This window comes from Danio aesculapii, chromosome 23 (genome assembly GCF_903798145.1).
Source record: "Danio aesculapii chromosome 23, fDanAes4.1, whole genome shotgun sequence".
Lineage (NCBI taxonomy): Eukaryota > Metazoa > Chordata > Actinopteri > Cypriniformes > Danionidae > Danio > Danio aesculapii.
In genome coordinates this window covers 16558768-16584914 of record NC_079457.1, presented here as the reverse complement: position 1 = coordinate 16584914, position 26147 = coordinate 16558768, and the positions used below count along the sequence as shown (strand labels likewise).

The window sequence follows — 26147 nt, the reverse complement described above, 5'->3', positions numbered from 1 at the left end:
CTGCTATAAACAACATAAACACAAGCAGATTTACCGGAGGGGAAGGGTTGCTGTTCATTAGCTCCACATCTTGTGGTGGTGTCAGGTTTAGGATGGACTGAACCTCAGGACTGCAAGAACAACAAATCAGAGATGCACAGTAAGAAAACAAACAAGGACAAATCTATAAATAAAACACCTGGAATATAAAATAAATAAATACATAATAATAATAATAATAATAATAATAATTATTATTATTATTATTATTATTATTATTAAAACAAATAAGAAATAAATAGTTTGAATAAGTTAAAAATTAATATTCAATTTTTTTTAAACAATTAGTATTATTTTAAATATATTTTTAATCACAAATATATATATAATTGTTTGTTTTTATTGCTTTTAAAAATAAATAAGAATAGTTGAAATACAATAAAAAGTTATAATTGCATGTTTTAATAAAACTATTTGAATAAAATGACAAATTAGTAATAATAATATACCTGTGTTCTATTTATTGTAATTTCATTTCTGAAATACATTTGTAAACATCCAATAAGTTGCAAATAATGTGCATGTTTACAAATGTATAAAAGTATAAAATTACAAAAAAAAAACTTAATACAGGTATATTATTATTGCTGAATTGTTCTACATGTGCGCTATTTCTTTCAATATTTACATCAAATAAACTTACTGCTTGCATGCATAAGAGTTTGTGGAAAGCTTCTGGATGAAGTCATTCAGTCCCATCTTTCTCTGCTTCATAAAAGCTGCACATGAAAGACAAAACAGAGAAAGAAAACCTCCATTTAAAAAGCAGCATCACTTAATATTCTTCCCTTCCCTCACAAAAGTTGGCTGTATAGATTCCATTCATCCGAAAAAAAACAAAGCGTACCACTCAGATTAGCAACTAGTCCTCTTGTTTTAGAGTAGGTCAAGTCTGGAGCTGAAACGCTCGTCTGCGTTTGGATTGTCATGGCTGTAGTTTTCCACTCCGGGCCCGAGACCAAAACGACACAAAGCGCTACTGAACTCCTACACTACAGTCCCAACTATTTAAAACACCGGAGGAGGAGCGTATGGATCGCGTAATAAGCGTGGCTTGTGTGGTGTTCTCGCAGAGGAGGCGTTTCTTGACGCAAATGTCTGTTTGAGGGGGCGTGGCCTTGTGTATGTTCCTCAGCAGTGTCAAACGTGACGTCTTTGAGGGGCCAACTGTGAGTGAAGGGAACATCAGTTCGGCACGCCCCGAAAGTCTGATGTTATGTTACTTAGCTAACAGTTGAAAACAAGATCTTGCCGGATCTAATAAGCGCAGGACTGCATGTTCTGTTGAGAGGAACGATCAAAACCAGAGCAAACTTGATCTAAATAGTACTGTACATTTCTTTTACAAACAAACCTGCCTTCCTCCTTGGAATAGTCATAATACAGACATCCCAGTCTTGTTGTTAACCAAAGCTACTTTAGATTGAATAATGCATTCAGTATAACAGCAGTGGAGATTAAATAAAAACAAAAGAAAACGGTTTCTACAGCTAGCCCACTGCCATCCACGGGTGCAGAAGTCAGTAACAATAGATACCCTATACAACTTTCTCTTGCTTTGTACCTCACGTTTTCCCCTCAAAGTCCCATTTCAAACATTGTGACAGATGACGCATGAATGAGACAAAAGAAGGGGAACTTGAGCCAAACTTGAGCACTCACTGGAAAAGTACTGACTGGATTAACGCTGAAAGAATCGTTCTTTTGTGTCAGATTATTTCAATGAATCGTTGGACGATTCAATCCCGGTGTTGTACCGAAAAACGCACCACTGCCGCAAAATACACCCCTTCATAGACTTTCATTAGCATTCTCAGTCCATATAAAAAAATCAAAGGCCATAATTGATTAAAACGTAAAATGATTATTATTTTGATAAATAAAGCAAGGACAAGAAGTGAAAAGCAATTTTAAAACGCAGTAGGTTTACAAATAAATCTAAAATATTAATATTGACTGTAGTGTAGCCTAAAATGAGGCTTTTTGGTGGGGTTTTAAACAGACATTTAGGCTATATGCAACACATAAAATTGTTGTTGCTGTTTTGAACTAAACCACACATTAAACGATTTACTTTATCTCATCGGTATTGTATTTAAAATCAATCTATTTATTTATTTATCTTCTGTAAATAAAGGGTTCCATTTCTGACACTCACCTCAGTCCCTCTTATTCATTAGTGTCATATAACTCTATTAATATATAAGGCAAGAGGATTTAACTAATTGGTCAAAAAGTAATTAGTGGGACAAATAGCTATCTTATTATAATGTGCAAAATGAAAATGAAATAATCTGTAATTATGGGCATGCATACGAAACGTTTACAGCAATATAACCTACACCACAATGTCACGTGAATAAATTGAATCTCTTTTGAACGGGTGTTCGAATCGAACTGTTCGAAAGAATCGATTCGCGGATTTGAGTCAGACTCCACTTCATTAACTCTGTTCTAAGACATATCAAACTTCTGCATTGTTTCCTTGCCAAACAAAGCATGTTAGGGAATTTACGAAAGATTATGAAATGCCCTATTACACAAAGTTATGCAATGCAAAAAACAGCAGACGGTTAATTAACTGTGCCAATCATGAAACTTAATAAGTTAGAATAAAAGCTGAGAACATAAGCCGCAAAAACATGTAAACTCATAAATGGTTGGGTAGTGACACAAATCATTTTGACTTAACCACTTATTACCTATAATAGTATCTGAAGTAGTATCTCTTTTAAACAGTAGACCGTGGAATTGAGCAGAAAACATTAAAGCTAATAAAACGTTCAAAACACCAGCTTTCAATACATATGCGAGTCTGAAAGAACATGAACAAGGTCAATCAAACAACATTTGATTTAATGTGTATTTTTAGCGCTGCTTGTGCTATATTACTACCGTAACGTTTAAAAGTTCTTACTATAATCCACGTTTAATACATCGTTATACTATAATTGCAAATAGTGCAGCCATTAATCCATATTAGCTGTATATTGTAATATTCTGTTCAAGAAAAGTACAAACCTTTAAGTTCCGCTGAAGTTCTCATTGTGCTGTTAATCCTAGACTAGTGACTTCTGAAAGCCGAGAGTGACTTTTCATATGTTTGATAAAGGCAGAGCCAAGTGCCCTTATCATCAGACTGTATCAATATAGCCCAGATACGAGTACAGTGTTAAAACCGGGTCACTGCCCGGAAGGTGATGCGCCTATGTCTCCGGTAATAAGCGGACACCTACAGCGGACTGTAATAGTCAAAAACAATTTCGTTAATTTCCGCGAGAGCTTAATTCGGCGAGATTTAACTTACATGTCAGCGGTGAGGGAGAGAGTAAGGTGCCGCGCACTGGCTCGATGAGGAAGTTTTGAGGTGAAAGAAGAAATTTGTGAGTCCGCCGCATTCCACCGGGCTGATCTGACACCGGAGATCTACGGGGCGGAGCTTCTCCAGCCCTCCAACAATATGCTGCACTCTGAATGCGGAGACATGGCTAAATGAACTTGGAAGCTGACCGTGGAAACAAAGCCAGCTGCCTACCTGAATGGGCATCATATGCTCGTGCAACTGAGCTATGCTGAGAACAACTGAAAGGTTTTCAATAGGACTAGATTCAGGCCCGTAGCCAGCCTGGAGAAAGATGTGGTTCTATTTTTCTTAAAATGTAGACCTTTTTTTGTAGTTATTCGCCTCGTTTTCTATTTAATTAGGAAGTTTTAATTACATTTCGGTGACATTCATTCATTCATTCATTTTCTTTTCGGCTTAGTCCCTTTATTAATCAGGGGTCGCCACAGCAGAATGAACCGCCAACTTATCCAGCATATGTTTTATGCAGTGGATGACCTTCCAGCTGCAACCCAGCACTGGGAAACACCCATACACTCATTCATACACATACACTATGGTGAATTTAGCATACCCAATTCACCTGTAGAGCATGTCTTTGGACTGTGGAGGAAACCAGAGCACCTGGAGGAAACCCACACAAACGGAGAGAACATGCAAAGTCCACACAGAAATGGAGAAATGCCAGCTGACCCAGCCGAGGCTCGAACCAGCAATCTTCTTGCTGTGATGCGACAGCACTACCGTTTAGTGCTGCCATTTTAGTGACATTTTAGCACTATTTTTTTGATGGACTAGCTGGTTGGATGGTCATCATAACCACATTTTTTGATGTACCCAAAACATTTCCTAAAGATTTAGAATGAAGAAATATGAGAACAATACTTGTTTATTAAATAAAAATTTACTACATCATTTTAAATTAAAAACTAGCACATTGTCATTGCATAGCATTAATTTAAATAACAAACTGGCCAGCACATGCAATTTTCTACAGTGACACTGATGCAACAGTCAAAGCCTTCTTCGCTGGGTTATTTTCACAATTTATAATGGCATAGCAGTCAAAAGGGAACAAATGAGCTCATGTTTGGGACAAATTATGGACCTTTGTGAGAGTGGGTCTTGTGAACCACCTGAACCCCAGGTCTACAGGCCTGAGAGTGTGTCCCTTTGTTTTGATATCCCTCCCATTATAATGCACACTTGCTCAGTATGTAAAATTGTTTATTTTATTTTTTTAATAATAATTTTTTATGGGTTTTCACCTTTATTGTGATAGGACCGTGGAGATTGTTTTAGAGACAGGAAAGTGTGGGGAGCAGAGATAGGGGAAGGGTCGGCAAAGGACCTCGAACTCGGGTCGCCGTGAACACCTCGGTGCCATGTGTTGATGCACTAACCACAAGGCTACTGGCGCCGACCAGTATGTACAATTTATTAGAAATGCAAAGACTAAAATGATCCCACACAGTATAAAGACAGGGGCTATTTGTCACACTGTATAAGATAGGTTGACAAAATGTAAACCTTTATTCAAAAGTGCCATATAATGAAAATCTGGATATGCCAGGATATGCATTAATAATAAGAGGTCAGTACATGGAAATAGCATACCATGAGCTCAAACACCATTGTTTGATTGTTCTCATGTAAATCCTATAAGTGTAAAATCCCAGTGAAAAACAGGCCCATAGGAACAAAACACAGACTGTTACTTTGCCTATGGGATCATTAACAAGCATATCTTAGGCTACATTTGATTAAATTGCTGAACATGTTTGCATTTAGGCAACAAACACATGTACACTGTTGAGTGTGTTTAATGCATTTATGCACTGTGTCATATCACTCAGCTTCAGTGAAAGTATGGCAATACACTTTATTAATATCACCTGTTTATGCAAAGATTGATTATTTCCTGCCTGTGTTTTCATATACCTTAAAGCAGCAGTCTCAAACTCAATTCCTGGAGGGCTGCAGTTCAGGATAGTTTATCTCCAACCACCTCCAACTCACACCTGCTTAGTAGACTCCAGTAGTCTTGAACACCTTGACTATTTGGATCAGCTGTGTTTGATTATGGTTGGAGCAAAACTGTGCAGAGCTGTGGAATCCAGTTTGAGACCCATACCTTAAAGCTTCAAACTACAACTCAAGCTGCATCTCTGTTGGTCCCTTTTATCAAGTAGGATTAAAATTTAGCCTGTATTTCCTCAAAACACAACTCAATATAGGTTACTCTGGTGGTTTAAAGATAGCTCACTCACTCCTTCTAGCTGAAATAAACCTCTCTACCACTTAAGTTGAAAAGATTTAACAAGGTATCGACTCAATTTCTTAAACTACTTTTTGACAAATTAGGTATGATTATTTTGAGTGTGCATGTGTGAGAGAACAGGTACTTGTGAGCTGCAGAGCATCATCAATATTCATGACTGTTCCAAATATGGTCAAACATGGGATTTCTTTCTAGGGGTAAATTCGGGGGTTATAGATAAGCATATAAAACTGTTTCTGAAGAAGTTATGAACTTACCTATGTCACATACTGTACCTCCTATATACTGTAGATATCAGAGAACAATTTATCTTACTGAATCAATGCATTCTATGACACTTTTAACCTACTTTTACCAGAACATAATATACAGTAGGCCTGCCAAGAAGCATTTACACACACACTCACTTGTATTCCTATTTTAAATAACCATATCGTATGACTTTGTGTGTGATATTGCTTTTATACAAGGTTTTGATGGCACAAGTGTATTTAAATGATAAACCACCAATTATATCTTTTAAACCCATTTGTGTGAGAACATCTTACAACATTATGCAACAACGTTTTATAAACAGCAATTACACAGGCCATACAGAGGTTGCGAAACAATCGAAAGTACAAAAGGCAGCACACTGATACAGCATATCCAAAAATGTAAGTTATCAAACTTTTTCTGACAGCAAAAACTACTTGCTCTGGAACAAATTATAGATCAATTAAAACAAATTCCAGAAGAACTGGCTGAGGGAGGGCTGTTCTCAGTGGGGTGGCACTATCTTTATAAATAACCACTATAGCGCTGTGCTATGCTATTGTTTATTTTGGGCCAAAGATACTGTAATTAGTCACAAAATGAAAAACACGTCATTTTCTATGTGACAAGCCCCAGTTTCTTCTCCCAAACATCATGTTTCTGTATGCCATCACCAATGTTGGGTAAATTGCTTCAAAAGTAATTAATTACTATGCTTCCCTGAACTAATTAAAACAGAACAGCTGAATGTATGCAGTGTTTTAGGCAGATATATTTTAAGTAAATGTAATTGCATTGCTTAAAATGAAAAACAATGTTTACTTTATCAGCAGAAAATGTATTTAATTGCAGCAACTAAAAAATGAACCCAGGCTCATTATTAATACGTATCCCTATATACATTTCTGGAGATCGCAAAACACATCCCAGGGATACGTTTTTTGCAGTTTTTGTTTTCGCGATTCCACCAGAGGCTGCTGTGTATCCATTTTCACATCTCAAATTTCTCTCGTGAGTGCCATTCGCACCTGCTGTTCTCGTGTAAATCTACCAACAATACCGCCCCATAGCGTTTGTTTTAAAGACGAAACACAGCCATACGTAGCTCTGGCTATGTTATGATCACCAGCGATCTAGCGGCTGCAGATCGTTGGCAAACACACACCTTCACCTGGAATACAATTCTGTCACTTAGCGAACTACAAATTCCGTCATGCACTTCATACACACCAGTTCCTGTTTCACTTTGATTACACGCTTACATACACAGGATTGTTTTGGACTGATTACATGGACTTTAAATACAGCGCACACACACGACTTTGCTGAGTCTTGTTTATCTGTACTGTGAACATTACAATGCGTTTCTTTTGCATTGCCTTGCCACGTTTTGACCCGCGCTCTGTTTTGTTTGTTTATGTCGCTTGCTGCCTGTACTGACCATTTGCCTGTTTATTGACCACCACTTTGGATTGCCCTTATACATCTGTTTGTTCCTGTGTTGATCATTGCTTGCCTGATCATACTCATAATAAATCCTGCATTTGGATCGGCAACTCTGTTGTCAGCGCCCATCACATTACAGGGTACATAACTCACACTCCAGAAGTTTATAGGGGGTTCGTTTTTTCACAATGAGCCTGTGTTGCAACCAATGATTCATTGGACTTACAATTTTTTTAGTTAAGTGGTTACAAACAAGTTTATATGGGTTGAATTTAAACAAATGTAATGTAGTAATGTTTAATTTAATTTGTTTGTTTGAATTCAGGCCACATAGATTGTTTGCAACCGCTTAACTTAAAAAAAAATCATAAATCCAATGAATAATTTTTTCCAGTGTAATTAAACCCAATTACTATACATTACACTACTTGTAGTTTCACAAACGTTTTATGCAATGTCTTAAACCTTTTCAACTTTTAGTTCTCAGTTAAGTACTCCCACATTTGACTCTCTTCCCCTTCAGTGTCCTTGTGCTCATCTCCTCCAGATCCTCTCTTTCAGTTTCACATTCTTTGTGTAAATAGGAAGTTGTGTGTGAGTGAATGGAAGTCTGGGAGAGGATAGAGAGAGCACACAGAGATCAACAGGGCTTCAGCCCTAAGTGTCCAAACGCTTTGTTTATTTATGTTGGAGGATGAGGATTACGTAAAATCTCATTTAAAGGAGGCTAAGCACTCAATACAAGACCAAAACATCAGGCATACTAATGTGGTCTTGAATCATAAACTGGTTTCAAGAGCATTATGCAACTGCCCTCAGACACACACATTCACATGAATGCATACCGAAGTGTGTATATATACAAACACACCTGCAGTGACTCCACCAAAAGACACTCTGAGGGTTATGAGATCAGGTAGACGGATTTAGTGTATGAGCAATGTAGCATGAACAACAAACAAACACATTTAAAACGTAATGTAGTTACAGATTCTCAGGGCCTACGTGGGGGATTGAGCTCCATTATGAAACTGCTAAACATCAGCGCTCGCAAAAGCCATAATTTTTTTGGGAAAGTACATTTAATCTGGCTTGTCAGTCCCAGGACACATTTCACACTCTTCAGGACACTGTCAGCTCTCTGTACCTGTCTTATATGCTCAGTCTTGAGTTATGACAGGACATAAATGGAAAAACAACTTTCCACAGAAATAAGATAACAGCAATGAATCGATTATTTTTAGTGTTTTTCCCATGTGCCTTTTTTCAGATAAGCTTATCATCATAGCCGTTAAATGGCTGTTATTATACAACCATGTCATGGTTAGGACATTTTTGAAAATATTATATCAGACCATTTATGAGTGCGTCATTAATTAGAGGCCATTCTGAGTAATTAAAATCATGAAAAATAAGCTGTTGTTAGTTCTCAGTTACTCTCGTGTTTATCAGTCTTGCATGATCCTATTATCTCATTTTTGTGGAAACCAGAATTCTGTGATAAACAGTAAGCTTAAAAAAATAACCTTTATTTAACGTAGAATAGTTTGTTAATTATATTCTGCGATAATATACTCTTGCTTAATAAAAGTATGATATAGCATAATATAATATTATAGCATACTATTTTTGTTTAAGTTATTAATTAGAGGCAATTCCGAGTAATTGAAATCATGAAAAATAAACGGTCACACTTTATTTTCATGGTCTGTTTGTTCAATTTAAGTTACATTGCATCTACATGCCAACTAATTCTCATTAGATTACAAGTACACTGTTAGGTTTGGGTTAGTGTAAGTTGACATGTACTTATAAAGTTTCTTATAGTCAGTAATGTCTGTTGAAGGAGCAATATCAACAGAAATTAAGCAGACAGTCTACTAATACTCGAATGGACCATCAAAACAAAGTGTTACCAAATAAGCTGTTTTTAGTTCTCAGTTACTCTAGTCTTTATCAGTATTGCATGATCCGATCCTATAATCTTATATTTGTGGAAATTAGAATTCTGTGATAAACAGGAAGCTCAAAAGAACAGCCTTTATTTAACATAGAATAGTTTGTTGTATAATTATATTCTACAATAACACATTCTTGCTGAATAAAGGTATAGAATCGATCTAATACGTAAAAAAACTAATATTTTTTATATTCAATATCTTTTCACACCATAAAATACATTTGCATAAATGTTGTACAAAAGAAACATTAAAAAAAGCCTAAAATAGATTATTTCTGGCAAACAGAGTGGAAATGTATTATATTAAGTTCTTTAATATTAGCATCATCCAGTGTGAGGTTCCTCTATGGTAGGGATTGTCAAACTCAGCCCTAGAGGTCGGGTGTGCTGCAGATTTTAGCTCTAACTTGCCTCAACACACCTGTAAGGATGTTTCTAGAAAGCCTAGTAAGAGCTTGATTAGCTAGCCCTGGTGTGTCTAATTGGGGTTGGAGCTAAAATCTGCAGGACACCTAACCTCCAGGACCGAGATTTAGAACCCCTGCTCTAAAAGTACAACAATGATGCATTGTGTTATTAAAACGGTTCCTACATAGATGACAATTCTGTCAACATAATTCTCATTAACATGAACATTGCAATAGTTGATGTCACTTTGTAAAGAAACACTATATGCATGCGCACATACAATCTTGTATAGTTATACTTTTTTTTTTTTTGTAGTTTAGGTCACAATTCATGCTATTAACTACTGGTTTATTAATTGCAATCATTAAGATATGAATTGTTCATTAGTAGTTATAAAGTATGACCATATTCTGCATCCCTAATCCTACCCAAAACCTAAATCCAACTTTTACCTTACTAACTATTAATAAGCAACTAGTAGCGTATTAAGCCTGTAGGGTTGGTTAACGCTTTGGTAATACCGTGAATTGTGACCTGAACTAAAGAATTACCCATCATGAACACGACTATTCACTGAAGGTGACATACACATGTGCATGACATCATGCTTTCTGAAAGTATTGGTATTAACCACAATGCTATCATTTCTAAAAACATGCATTTACAAATACATTATAAAAAATCTAAACTTTTAGGATCCCGAAATGCTACTGTCATCAAAATGAATAGTCCAAAGTAAATACTACATCAAAGTGTTCTGTTTTAGTTAAAACGGTGTCATGTTCACTCCGCCCTAATTAAAAAAATTACCCCTATATGTAAATCCTCATTCACCATCAATGTCAAGGGCAGTTTAGCAAATGACACGTTCACAAGCATTTCATGAAAATGCGTGGTGCATTCGTACCATTATCAGATGGCATCGGGTGTTTATGATTGAATAGTGTAGGAGGGTTTTATGCTCAGAAGTGCTGTTTTGAGCTCTTGCCTAAAAATAGTTATTAAAGGTTCAACTCTAAGCCTACATGGATCAAGGTGATTATGGGTTATGCTTATACCAGAGATAAACACAGAGAGAAGAAACAAAACAACTCTGAGAGAAAGAGACAGAACTTTGTAGAGCAATAACAGAGAGGTCTTGAAAGTGTTGAATGAGAGAAGATATACAAAGAAAGAGAGAGAGAGAGAGAGAGAGAGAGAGAGAGAGAAAGAGATAGAGAGAGAGAGAGAGAGAGAGAGAGAGGGAGGAAGAGAGAGGCCATGAATGAAAGAAAATAACTGGTTGAAAAAAAAAGGCCAAACTTACTGGTGTCAGACGAACAACAATAATCAGACTCGGGGTCTCCATGGTAGTAGAGGTCCATTGCCTGGGAAAAAAGATGTAGGTCAGTGAAATGTGTCTTCAATGAAAACACTCTTTTGTTGTGCAAGTATAGCGTCTCTCCTGACTTATAACCTATTTAAAGTCAGAACGAGGATCCAGTCCTTATGGAGATTAGATCATTAAATGTGATGCGTTTCTTTACATTTGTTTTTAGCAAAATTGCATTTCTAGCAACATTGGAAGTAGGACTTTGCTTCATTAATAATATGCTTTAACTTTACTTGCATGTTGAAACCCATTTTCAAAAGTTTACATTTTCAGTGCCCCAAATGCTGTTGATGCGACAGGCATAGGGCCAGCTTTATTAACAGCTTGCACCAACTCTAAATATCTTTTTGGTTTTAAACAGTACTGTTGTTTTGTTTGTTTTTTGGTACATTTTTAATTAATTACATTTCTTGTTGTTGGAACATTGTAAGTAGGACTTCCACTCAATTAATAATGTGCTTTAGATTTGCTAACAGAAAGTAAAAAAAAAAGTTTTATTACAAGCACGCACATTCATTACAGTGAAATTATGAGTTTCATATGAACTGAAGAAAACTAAAAAATCATACTTAAGTAAAAGTACCATTACTTGCCTAAAAATGTAGTGCAAGTAGAGTAAAAGTATCTGTTTTAAATATTACTCAAAGTATGAGTAAAAAGTAGCCTTTTCAAAAGTACTCAAGAGTAGTATTATGCTGTAAAAAGCTGATGCATTTACATGCAATTTGTGGATGTGAGTAAACGTAACATTCTGTAGTGCATTTAGTTATTGCCCAGCAGGCACACAACGCCATAAGATGTCAATATTACGTTTAGGTCGTGACACCAGGTGGCCAAAATTCAATGTTTAGCCAGAGTTTAAGGACAACGTTATTTTGATGTCCAACAACGACTTCAAATGACGTTGATATTTTGGTTGATTTTAGGTTATGGTAAAAAGTGACCAAAATTCAATATCGAGCTAACATCATTAACCAGCATATCGTCATATTGATGTCAAATACTGACATTTATTCGTCAACTTTGGCAAACAAAATCTAATGTCTGATAGATGTCATAGTGGTAACATCCACACAACGTCAAGCTGTAACAAAATGCAAGACGTTGAACAAAATGCAAGGTCCCCACAACATTGGGGTACAACATCAATTTGACGTCATATTGATGTCTTATGCCTGCTTGGTGTTTAAGGCCATTTCGATCATTATACAGTAAACATTCGTCATCTTTTCATCAGTGACATGCATTTAAACAGTCTCTGGGTCATTGTGTGTAACGATTTTGGAAATATTCTTTTGGACACTTAATGCTTCCAAACAGTTTGCTGCATTTATAAATCTTGAGGTAGTCCATTATACTGCAATTTACCTTCTGTGTGCGATTTGATTGGACAGGAATCACAGGACTGATTTTTATAATCCCCATAGACAAAAAAATATAAAGTAGTGACTGCAGGTTGAAGTAAAGTAGAGGAGTAAAAGTACCAATACTGCACTAAAAATGTACTCAAGGTAAAGTAAAAGTACACATTTCTAAAACTACTTAGTAAATTACAATTTCCTGCGAAAAAGTACTCAACTACAGTTGTTTGAGTGTTAGTTACTTTTCACCACTGACTGTCACACCTTTCTCGAAATCATGTGACATCTGGCAGACAGTTTTGTGTCCAGACAGCAAGTTTTGAGTGTGAACGAGAGAGGACAAACGAGAGCTTGAGAGAAAATGACAGAAAGAGCAATTACCCAAAGCCACTTCTTTAATAAGCTCCCTGGAGAGCCAGCTAACAGAATGCTGAAATATGTGAGGGACAGTATTAACATCTTCACACGTGCACCTACGCTTAGCTTTCCCAGCCCATGTATCAGGCTGCTCATTTATCTTGTGTAAACAGCTAAGTGGCTAAATCAAGCTCAGGCCAGAAAGACTGAAGACAAATGGAAAATGTGCTCAGTCTGAACAAATAATGTTTGCATGCGTTTCACAACATTTGACAACTAGTGCGTCCAAATATTTGTGGTGCTTTTTTATATCTACTGATTTATGATTAAAAAAAATTATTTTTGTAAAATATCGTATTCGAGAAGCACAATTTATTCCTTTAAGTAAAAGTTCTATGAAGTTTCAAAGACCAGAGTGCACGTCAGATAAATGAAATGACAGGCTCCTAAAAACAACTAATTCTAAATTGTATGAGAGGATCTTCAGTAAATCCAGTATTATTTGTTGCACAAAACTATTTATGTTTGTAACATATTTGCATGAAGTCAGTCTATGGTCTTCAAAGTCCATCTATTTCGATCAATTTTCTACACTGTGAAGCAAAATCCACTTTGAATTAGCTTTTGGGGGCAACACGGTGGCTCAGTGGTTAGCACTGTCGCTTCACAGCAGGATGGTTCAAGTCCCTGCAGGGCAAGTTGACATTTCTGTGTAGAGTTTGCATGTTCTCCCAGTGTTTGCTTGGGTTCCCTCTGAGTGCTCCGGTTTCTCCCACAGTCCAAAGATATGCGGTATAAGTGAATTGGATGAACTATTTGGCTGTAGTATATGAGAGTGTGTAAATGCGAGATTGTGTGGGTGTGTTCAAGCACTGTTTTGCGGCTGGAAGGGTATCTGCTGCCTAAAACATATGCCAGAATAGTTGACGATTCATTCAACTGTGGCAACTGTATTTACAGGTGCAGAGGAAGCCTTCGCAGCTGAAATTCAGATATGATAATGAGGATTTGGTTCCTGTCACACACTGTAACTAGTCCAATCTAGAGCTGAAGGTCTTTGGGCTTCATTTCTTTTTTTAAAGAGGCTTGCCTCTGGCAATTATGTTTTGGTTGCACCGGCAACTACAGCAAAGTCTGAAAATTTTGCATGCACATACTTGAATAATTTCAGGCTGTAAATGGGTTTTTAAAAAGCTGTCAATCAAAATATTTAGCTTGGGCTGAATTTTGTTGGGCTTAAAAAATAAAATAAAAAAATTACAATTATATATATATATATATATATATATATATATATATATATATATATATATATATATATATATATATATATATCTGGACACCCTATAGCATATATTATGAGAAAATGTAAATAATTTATTTTCAGACTTTGAATCTATTCTTATTATGGGACACCCCCGAAACAAAATTCATAATGTTTAACAGCATACACTTTAAATGCAAAGCTATATTGTGTTTTCTAATGCAAATATGCTCTTGCACTTGTGTATTAGATATGTAGCTGGTCTCTGTTTATATGCATGTGATAGTGCTTTAGTGCTGACCTGTGTGCGCTGACGTGGTTGCCAGGCTTCTTCATGCCCGTAAGTGATGAAAGGTCCATTGCAAATGCAGCATTCCAGCAGTACAGGGCTTCCCAGCAGGGGCGACATTGTCCAGGGGCAGATCACATGCCCCTCCGGCTCCACCTCCTTCACTTTACTGTCGTTGTGATGTCGACTGAGCATCTTCCACTTTCTCACCTGTTGAGAAACAAAAACGAGGTAGGACAGGGTACCAACAACTGATGGAAAAGGGAAAAAATGTGCAAGGACCAAATTTCTTTAGCAAATCATAAGTTTCAAACAATCCATTTGAAACAGATATATGTACATAGATGTAATATGCATGCCAGGCCAGTAGGCGGCACTGTCAGTTTGTAAAGAAACATTATATGTCTGGACATTTGCAGTCCTGTAGGCCACAGTTGTTGTATTGGTTGTAGACATGCATATTTATGGACTGAACTGTTATTCGTTCCATTCCATTATGGCTCATTCCATTACCGCGTTCACAATTTTGCTTTGGTTGTTTACATGGAGATGATAGCGCCATCATTTTCAAAAAAAAAACTTTTTCAGGCCCCCTGTTTGATGCAACAGGCATACGGCCAAATATATACTAACAACTTGTGAGAGGAACACATCGTCCAACATAACATTTTTATTTGCTTTAGGAAATGTAAATTAAATATATCTATGTTTGATCATAAGCCAGCAGCTAGCTCTCTGCAACTCTCACATGGTTGCCCACTGAAGCTAAGCAGGGCTGTGCCTGGTCAGTACCTGGATGGGAGACCACATGGGAAAGCTAGGTTGCTGTCGGAAGTGGTGTAGTGAGATCAGCAGGTGTGCTCAACCTGCTGTCTGTGTGGGTCTTAACGCCCTAGTATAGTGAAGTGGACTCTATGTTCAGTGAGTGACGTCTTTCGGATGAGTCCATCTGTCCATCATGGACTATCATAATTGGCTTCATCACTCTGTCTCCTCTTCACCAATCAGCTGGTGTGTGGTGTGCGATCTGGTGCAATATGGCTGCTGTTGTCTCATCCAGGTGGATGCTGCACACTGGTTGTGGATGAGGAGATTCCCCCCCAAAAAAGCACTTTGAGTGTCCAGATTATCATTTTGATTGTTCATTGTCAGTAAACCATCTGCAGAAATTTATTCTCACGCAAATTTGCCCAGTGTGGTAAAAAATATTTAAGTTCTTACAGCAAAAAATGACAGTGTTCCCTTAATATTCCTTTTTTAATGTATAAAGACCTGTGTCTGTGAGACACAGTTTTATGCCACAAAGATGACATTAATTGTTCAGAAAAATAAATGTTTATACTGTTATTGTACTACAGCTAAAAACAAATGACTATTTTTTATCATTCAAATGTTTGGGTCAGGGGGCGACGCAGTGGTGCAGTAGGTAGTGCTGTCGCCCCACAGCAAGAAGGTTGCTGGTTCAAGCCTCGGCTGGGTCAGTTGGCGCTTTTGTGTGGAGTTTGCATGTTCTCCCTGCGTTTGCCTGGGTTTCCTTTGGGTGCTCCAGTCACTGTGTACACTTTTTCAGATCTCAAATTTCTCTCACGAGTGCCATTCACACCTGCTGTTCTCATGTAAATGTACCAGAGGCCGCTGTCGACTGACTGACTGGACTAACAGACTGACCCACCCTCTTCCTTCCCTAAACCCAGCCAATAGTCTTTTTAAAAGCACAGATTGACCGACCCACCCACTTCCCTAAACCCTAACCAACAGTTTTAAAAAGAAATCTACAAAAAGAACAGCCCTTGCCTGACTTTTACCACATTCTCACCCTGTTATTTACTTGTTGATTTTATTGCTTCTGTTTTTGTCTTTCCCGCTTTCTGGAACCGCTCTTCGCTAGGCTCAATCCCCGTCATCATGGTCAACTCCTCTCTGCGTCTTAAGTCCGCCGATGTACGAGCCATCCATACAGAGGTAAACAGTCAGCTGGTAAGTGCGATCGCAATTATACCTCCCCGTAGCTTTCGTTTTAAAGATGAAATGCAGCCATACGTACCTCTGGCTACATAATTCTAGATCTCCAGAAATGTATATAGGCCTACGTTTGAGGAATAAGCCTATGTTGGGCTTTTCAAATAAAAAAAATAGAGTTTTTACTTATTTAAAGAATTCTTTGATAATCAAAAGTGACATTTTCATTGATTTATTGTCATTATCCCCTTTCACACATACAGACCTACTGACAGGAATCATGTGTGAACAGGCCCTTTTTGAAAATACTGGTAAATTCGTTCTGGAAATTCTCCAAAAAGAGAAGTTGTAACATTACCGGTAATTTGCCAAAATGCTGTGCTGTGTGAACACAGAAAGAAAATTGACGTAAAGAGACGAGACGTCTACTCCAGCCAATCAAAACATTCAGACGCGTTCACATTCGCACTGTTTAGCCGCTAGATGTTGGTCAGATAACGTTTCTATGTTCATTCTTAATGCCAACTGTGGAAAAAATTTGTGATAAAATGCTTATGATAAACTGCTGTTTGTTTACCTTTAAACTCTGATTCAATTGCTTGACGCGTGTGCACTTGAAGCAGCTGGTGAGCACCAGCAGACACACATCCATGTACCATCAACCGTCAACAAAAGCCAGACCCCTTCTGTGTTTACAAATACAAGCGTAGCTGTTAGGAGGCCATTTTTGATTGATGATGTCAGAATTTACCGGTATTTTGTAATAGATGTATGAATGGTCTTTTCTGGAAAAATTCCGTAACATCTATGCCTGTGTGAACAGCGCTTTTTCGAATTTACTGGTAATATTGTTCCAGTAATTTTCCGGATATTTACCGGTATCACTGTGTGAAAGAGGCTATTGATATACTATAAAAATGTACTAGATGTTCTTCTTGTTTTTATAAGAAATGACTCACAGTACACTTAGCACAGGAACAATCTCTCTGAGGCAATCTGCAATTAAGTGTCTTGTTTAAGGCCATAATCATAATAGTTTTTGAACTGACTAGCGTGGAGTTCAAAACAACAAAAAATTAGGTTTAGTTAGCAGTTTGGACTTTAACCACAACGTCACACAACCCACTGAGTAAGCATGATATGCAAAAACAACACAGTGAGTGAAACAATAAAGCAGAAAAAATAGAATCAAAAATTTTGCTGCATTACCATCATCATGTGCTTTTCTCAGTGAATAAATAAATAGTTAAAAAAGGCATACATCATCTCAGGCGTCAAAGATTTATAGAAGAATTAACAATACGTTAATTGCAATGGTTATTAGCATGCACTGCGTTCCTTATCAGATAAAATACAGTTTCAGAAGTGTCTTTTAAAGTACGTTCACCCCTAAAGGTCAGAACAGATCTAAATTCGACTGTAACTGTTGATAAAAGCTCAAGGGTCAGTGAAAGACGTCACAGCACTGACTCAGGCTCAGTCTATAATCCACAATAATCAGCAAGACACACACTTTGCTCTTTGATGCCAGGAATGAAGCACAGATTCCAGAGAAAGGTGATCCGGGAACTGTAACCAGCCTATCTTAAGGTCTAGTCTTGTGCTCAAGCCTGGCCCAAATATTTCAACATCAAAAGCTGCCGATTATGTAAGTGCACTTAACAGGAAAAAATGTTAAGATAAAAAAATGGTTAATCAGCAACTCTTCCCTCCGTTCGCCGTGAGTTAGTATTTCACACGCGAGGCTTTTTGCACTGCTATTGTAATTTGACAGCATTTACCAGGCAGAGATTTTCTTGTCAATACAAGGACGTTGTATTTGTGAAGCCCTGAGGTGTGTTTGTGTGTGTATATGTTACCAGGGTGGGTAATATCATGCTGTAGAGCTTTGTTTGAGGAGATTAGAGCCAAACTTTTGTATGGGATTGGCCTACTGTATGTTGGATTCCCAAAAGGCCTCTCTTACTCCCTCTGCACTGCATCTTGAAAACACAGCTTGGAACAAACTACTGATAGCTACTGAAAGTCCCCAGTCCTTCGCCCTCTTGACATCAAATTCTTTTGGGAAGTCTGCACAGATGTCATGCGCTATGCAAAATGTTCCTGACAAATGGTTTAAATTACATGCATTTACATGTGCTTGTCTTTGCTAAGCATTAAATTCGAGCAACTCTGCAAGCAAATTTGAGTGTTTAGTCATTTACTAAACTGGTTTTTATATTCTTTTACTTATTCAAGTTTATACTTTTAATACATTTTTCAGATTTTTTTCTAAATCAATAATATAGAGAGTACACAGTTGAACCTAATAGAATATTCTTAACTAAATATCTTCTATGCATGCATTATTATGGGCAAAATAATATTCTGGTGCGTCATTGTTGAACAAACTTCATTCATTCATTTTGCTTTGGCTTTGCCCCTTATTCGTCAGGGGTTGCCACAGTGGAATGAACCACCAACTTTTCCGGCACATGTTTTTTATGCAGCGGATGCCCTTCCAACAGCAACCCAGTACTGGGAAACACCCATAGAGACTCTATACAGAAAATATGACATATTTACACTTTACTATAAGACCTTTTTTACACTACAAGACCATTTAAATTTATACAAAACTATTGGAGGCAAAAAGTGAACAAATCTTTTTTAAAAGAAAAAAAAAGATCAGCCATAGCTTATAATTTAGACTTTGGCCTTTCATATAAACATCTCAACATTGATTTAACAAAAAGTTCATGAACATATCAACTAACATTTATCTGCTCCATAAAAGCTAAAAATATTTTATGAGTGCTTTACAATGTACGAGTCTTGTCCCTCCAACCCAACCTATCTTAATAATGACATTCAGTACTATAAACCTCTGCTATTTTCATGTAAAGCCATTTTAAATTAACCCAAACAAACCATGCCATAAAGGGGAAAAAAACCTTTATCAATCATATTTAACTTTTGAGATCATCCCCGAAGGCAGGTTTTCTGAGATTTAGCTCAGTTCTCTGTGGCTGGTTTTGTTTTTGTCCCTAAAGTACAGCAAAGTAAAGCCCTAAAACGCTAAATCCTGTAAGCACAATTAAAGCCGTTCTGAACCAGGAAAGTATTCCATTCCTACAGAAAAATGGTATTACCTCCCTCCTAAAACCTATCAGCGCGCCGCTGTGCTTCTTTGTAGAAGGATTGTGAAGCGATTCAGGAAAGATTAGAGAATGATTCAGGCCTTTTCTGCACCAGCTTGTTAAATATAATAGCTCCTTCAACATGACTGCGGAAAAAATATAGAAAGCAGGTGAAGGTCACAAACTTCCTTACAAGAACTTCTACCCAGCTGACACTGTTGGCCCACGCTTGGACGGTGAGGGAGAATTTGGCTTTGTGCCACCCGAGGCTGGCAGAGGACCAGAGAGCTAAACATGAAGCAGCGTCGATGAGGGCTGCAGAAAGACATGGCCCAAAACAGAGATAATGAATCAGCTGATCAAGTCTGACCGTAACTGACGACGCTGTTGTCACTTCTGTGTGCCGTGTGTTTTCCCTGGAAACCCAGTAACCATTAACCTCATTAACCCAGAGCTGAGATTCATAAGGGACAAAGGGTTACAGAGCCAGAGATGAGACGCATGAACAAAACAGATAAAAATAGTTCCTTGCTAATTGGTCCATTGTTGTTCTGAAACTGTTCTTTTATAATCTTAATGACTTGCATGATATTAATGGTGTTTTGTGCTAGTTGAAAACATGCAAATGGTGATTATTTTATTTGTTATATTCATAGTAGCTATTCATGTTATATATAATTACCAAAGTAACATTTTACTCTTTCATTTAGGTTAACCCGATGTACTATAACTAAAATGTAAAATTGGAAAAATGACTCACTCACTATCATTCAGCTTAGTCCCTTATTTATTAGGGGTCGCCACAGCAGAACAAACTGCCTTAAAAATGTCAAAAATATATGTAAATAAATGTACTATAAAAGTACCGGTACTAAAATTACACTGGTGCAGGCGATTATAGGAATGGTCCACAGTGTATTTTTAAGGCTTGGTTGTGTGCATAAGATGCAAAGCAATGTATGCTCATGCTTCAATTGTAGAAAATCACGTTATTTCTTCATATATCTTACTTTGATTATATATAGCTACTCAGCTAACATGAAAACGACTGTCATATTTCCTAGTTCCTCTGAAAGGACCGCCCTCAAGAGGCTCTGATTGGTCAGCTAACATAATGTGCTGTGATTCGCGGATTGGCTCCACTTCATCACATCACGCCTCTACAAGCATGTGCTTTTGCACTGTGTAAACAGCCGTATCAGCTTGCCTGAACTAGACAGAAAATAAAGAGTACACAGCTGAACCTCACGCCTGCTCTCTAAAAAAATCTGTCTATAACAAAGTCTTTCACATATATTCAGAATAAGCATGTATAAATAACATGAAATGTTCTCATATGTTTTGCGAGTTTGTTATTTGAGATGTAGAATGCACGGAAAGCATTAGAATGTAGAATGCAGCGGCCGCATAGAGAGACTGCATGCACTGCTGAAGATTGTGGGTGTTTAAAACGGTTTGATGGATAAATATGAATTTATCAAACAGCATTTCCAAACAAACAGCATTTCCTGTTGTTTACATCCTTGTTTTAGTCCACGCTACAACATACTGTTAATGCTAGAAACTGTGCTTATAATTGATCAGTTTTAACAAATAAAATTACTAAACTGTCAGTGATAGTAAAATAACACGGGTGCAAGTAAAAGTCCACAACATCTCAGCAGGAAGAGGAGAATCTTTGTTTAATCTGTGTTTTTTTAAGATCTGAGTCAAAGCTCTGGAATCCCAGTGACTGACATCAAAACAGCTTTGAGCTTACTGGAACTAATGACACACACGCTGATTGTGGACTGCCGATGGAGAACTGTGTGTTTTTGTGGTTGTGTTTGCACAAAACAACATTTATAGCACACTAGTCACTCTTTCAATGCTCAGAAGCCACCAATGCTGTATCTGTTTCTCCTTAAAATAAATTAAAACAGAATAGTGTAAAGCAACACAACTATTGTGGTTCACTTGTGTCAGATCAGTTAGTCCTGGGAGAATTTATAGAGAAATGTTAACTTTTGACTGACTCTTAGGTTCAGCTGAGACATGAGAAACATCTAAGACGTCTCCAACAAGTTTCCCTTATCGTCATTTCTATTTAGGAGCAACAAGTCAGAAAATAACAGCAACAAATTTTCTGTATTTTTGATGATGTTCTGCAGAAAAATGAAGATGTTTTAAGAAATATCTCAGCATTTTTAGACATTTTCAAAAATATATGCTCACATTTCTTGTTCATGCATTTAAAATCAGTGGGGTTTCAACTGTATACAGTTGAAGTCAGAAATATTAGCCCCCTTGAATTATTAGCCCCACTGTTTATTTTTCCCCCAATTTCTGTTTAACGAAGAGAAGATTTTTTTCAACACTTAGAAATAAACATAATAGTTTTAATAACTCATTTCTACTAACTGATTTATTTTATCTTTGTCATGATGACAGTAAATAATATTTGACTAGATATTTTTCAAGATACTTCTATACAGCTTAAAGTGACATTTAAAGGCTTAAATAGGTTAATTAGGTTAACTAGGCAGGTTAGGGTAATTAGGCAAGTTATTGTATAATGATGGTTTGTTCTGTAGACTATCGAAAAAAATATATAGCTTAAAGGGGCTAACAATTTTGACCTTAATGGTTTTTTTAAAAAAAATTTAAAAACTGCTTTTATTCTAGCCAAAATAAAACAAATAAGACTTTCTCCAGAAGAAAAAAATATTATCAGACATACTGTGAAAACACAAGATCTTATTTCACACTCACGACACTACAACAGCCCCCTCAATTCTAAAGGGCAGCGCAATGTGGTTAATCAGACTTGATGCTCATATTTTAACCCGGTGAAAGCTGGCACTATAAAACCTGGCCCTGCATATGTGTGCGTGTGTGTGTGTGTGTTAGACCTCATGAGCAATGAGTCATCGATGCAACCCCCTGCTTCTCGCATCTTTCAGCCACATTAATTCCACAAACACAAACAAGCACACAAACCCTCACGCCGAACCAGAAGGAGCCCCACTGCTCTCCATATTTCCACAGGGCGTGAAAGAAAAATCCTTCCAGGCAGCATCTACTGTAAACTCGATCATGGTCTTCCTATTAAAAAAAAACAATGAAATACTATCCAGATTCATTACACATGACAAAGAGAGAGAGAGAGAGAGAGAGTTTGGAAGGTTTTTCATTTTACAAACTTATCTTGCTACTGTTAAATACAAATAAAAATGTGCTGCTTGTTTGAATTTCGTGTTAAACTGAGATGAAATAACACAATGTTGTGAAATATTTTGTTAAATTTATCATTTTGTGTTGGATGACATTTTTTTGTTGGCATTACTAACTGGGAAGTGGACGTGTAGTTCCTATAATGTATCTTAGGGATATTAACCCAATGCTATCGAATACTATATGTATAAACCCAACTGTTGGGTTAAAAAAATTCATTTATATTTAATTTTAAAAATTTAACTAATGTTGGGTTACTCCATATTTGAACCCAACACTGGGTTAATACAAACCACAAACTGGGTTTTTTTAAGAGTGTAATCTTAAATTTAGCTTACTCTTCACTTATTTTGGACAATTAGAAGAGTTTCAATAAAAGTTTTGAGTTAACATTCTAAAAAATGCTGTGCTCTTGTACCCCACTTACAATCAAGTAAGTGATTAAGATTGATTTATTCAACAAGACTAAACTCAAAACATTATGCAATTTTGAGTGTGCCTCACACAGGTGAGTGGGCTTTACAAACTACCTGTAGAAAACACACTCTTTCATCTCGCTGTCACATTAACCGACACTTGCACCAGTTTTGCACATTTGCACCAGACACTTTCTTACAATCACAAAAAAAGCATTTATGAAGTGTGCTTCATACAGGTGAGTGGGCTTGACAAACCACCTGTAGAAACACTTTTCTCTCTATAAAAAATATCAAATATACTACTCCCCAGAGTGCAAACTACGGAGGAGCTAGGGGGAGCCTGGCTCCTCTAAATAAGGCATGGGCTCCCCTGAAAACATGATTTGTGAAATTTTGGGGGTCTCAAAAAATATTGGCAATGTGTTATTTTGATGTGTGGTTTCAGTATTGCGTAATGTGATCATGGATTATTATGTGTAAAAGTGCAAAAATATCATACATTCATGATGGCAATTTACACCTCACTTAAAAAAAAAAAAAAAAAAAAAAAAGGTAACTACACATGCTATTCTTGTCATGAGCATGTAGGTGTGGGGGCGCTGAGGAGCAAAGTCCAGTCATGTCAAAGACTGACAGCCAGCTGCTTTCATATGGACTTTGATTCATTTTCCAAAGCAAATGATGTGACGTTGGGTTTTGTTTTATTTGCTTTATACAGTAGGCCAATAAAATGTTCATTTTTAAAACACTGTGACATTGCTGTAAACATGTTGGACAATTAAGCTGACAGCAGGTAAACTTGATAAAACGGAACCCTTTTCAATGGTGTTTCTTTTATTTTTGAATTTGCGATTATATATTACCGGAGTGAAAACTGAAATCCCATGACATTTGATAGCCCTATGTAAAATAAAAAGCATAAAATTAGACAACGATGTTCTGTTGTTTAGCCTGCTGTTGTTTGTTGTAAATATAAATCCTTCAAAACATATTTTCAAGGGTCAAAGAAAGTTACTGATGGGAAAACAAGCGCTTTTTAGCAAGGTACTTTGTTAATTTAGCCTACTTTGTAATATTAGTTACAATTATATAAATATTTGTTTTATATTTAAAGATTTTTTGTTTATACACTGCTGTTTAAGGATAGGGATCCTGTGTATTTTATAGCCAACATCATTGTTGCAAGGGACTCTCAAGATCAAAACTCCCCCACTTTTTTGTATTGCCTCTTCTTGTTGAATCGCTGAATGCCTCCTCAATTGTAAGACGCTTTGGTCAAAATTGTCCACGAAATGACTAAATGTAAAAGTAAACTAAAAATAATAATATTATGGTGCTGTTGGGTTCCATTTACCAAGGTTGAGTTGAAATAACACCATTCAAATGTGTGCCAAATTATATGAAGTCACACAAATGAGACTTTTTTGAACATAATTTAAATGATTAGCGAACGACTTGCACTGACAATGATGAGGAAGGCAGGTTATGAGGATGAAACAGAATGATATATTAGTCTCAGGTTGCTGAATAAATTCAGTCATTCATAGTCGCTGCTGCTGCTGATTCTGTCATTCTCAGCCAGATATACTAGGTTACATAACATCACCCTCAGGACCGGCCGGACACAAAATGATGTGTCATCTCTCTAGCTTTCTCTCTCTGCCATAATATTTCCTCTTCTCCTCTACCGCTCTCCCTGTCAGGACACATATATTTTTAACCCAGCCTTAACCTTAATATACAAGCCACCCATTGTAGCTCCTACACAAAATTCATGAATAAAATAGTGCCAGCATTAGTATTGTGGTTATCTGAGAACTGCTTATCTATCTGTGGTAAAGCAGAGGAGAAGTAAGAGCTTATAAAATCAATCACACACACAAAATCCCACCCACTTTTAGATGCTTACAAGTTTAGACAGTGATATGTATTAGACACTGTTCATTAGGACAGGTTTTTAGTAATCCAACAATAAGTGGATGACACTAAATACAGAAGTAAATGGTGTAAAATGTTTCGAGAATGCCCAATTTCAACCACTTCTAGAAGTAGTTTTACAGTTAAACTTATTTGATCAGTTAAAGGTATTTGATCAGTGGTAGGGCTGCACAATTTATCGTTTCAGCATCGATATCACAATGTGTGCATTTACAATAGTCGCATCACAGTATCTGCTATGTTGAGTTGATATTGTAGTTGATCAAAAAGTCTATACAGTGTTATTTTACATTACATTTGATTATTTAATTACTGTACCTGAATATCAGACTGTTTGATTGTTTTGACTACTTTGACGGAAAACCATAAAGCACTTATTTCTCATATATCTTTTATCTTATTTATATATGCTATAAATTTGTTTGATTCACTCTGCTACAAAATGATCCCAATCAATCTAAATTAACAATTTAATTCTAGCTATTAAATTTAATTTATTTAATTACTTAATTCTATTCAAGTCATTTGCTAAAATTCTATTAATATCGCAACATATTTCACAGAAAAATACATTTTCGCAATGTCAGATTTTTCCAATATCGTGCAGATATAATCAGTGGTCTAATGCAAAGAATAATACCACTGGGTTAGAATCATGCTTTTAACTTTTACCCATCTTTTGCTGTTTAAATATTGCACAAAACTTTAATTTTCTCTCAAAATTGCCACAGAAAAATCGAAGATTAACATATCTGATTTAAATCAATATGGAGGTGAAATTTCAGTGATGTTCACAAACATTTTTGGTGAAAAGACCTTTAATTCAAATGTTGCAAACAAATGTGAATCACTGCCTTAATTGATCAAGAACTTCCTTCCACTTTTACTCAAAACTGTGCAGTAGATGACTGTCTTCAGAAACATTTTTTGTTGTGCTGGTTGAAAGTCTCTTCACATTCCAGTAGAACTGATTAATGTAAATGATTTAAATGTCTTTATTTGTATTTTTATATTCTGGGTGAGGCATAAGACTAAAAAATGTTCATCCAATTAAATATTGTCGGGCCGACATTTCCCATAGTTCTGATAAGTGGCCCAGACTGTCTGTCAACAAATGTAGATTT

General features: G+C 36.6%; 1 protein-coding gene across 4 annotated transcripts in view; it reads right to left on the bottom strand.

The window, feature by feature from the left end:
- sgk1 (serum/glucocorticoid regulated kinase 1) overlaps positions 1-26147 on the bottom strand; it is a 44971-nt gene that overhangs the window by 4896 nt on the left and 13928 nt on the right. The window contains exons 4-7 of one of the 4 annotated variants that reach the window (XM_056448959.1): positions 14388-14585; positions 11039-11099; positions 683-758; positions 35-110 (exon numbers count right to left, since the gene is read on the bottom strand). In XM_056448959.1, the coding sequence (XP_056304934.1) occupies positions 35-110; positions 683-758; positions 11039-11099; positions 14388-14585 (411 nt within the window). Of the gene's footprint in view, positions 1-34; positions 111-682; positions 759-886; positions 1243-3060; positions 3258-3346; positions 3356-11038; positions 11100-14387; positions 14586-26147 lie in introns of those variants that run through there. The other 3 variants (XM_056448962.1, XM_056448961.1, XM_056448960.1) reach the window with 3 other exon arrangements.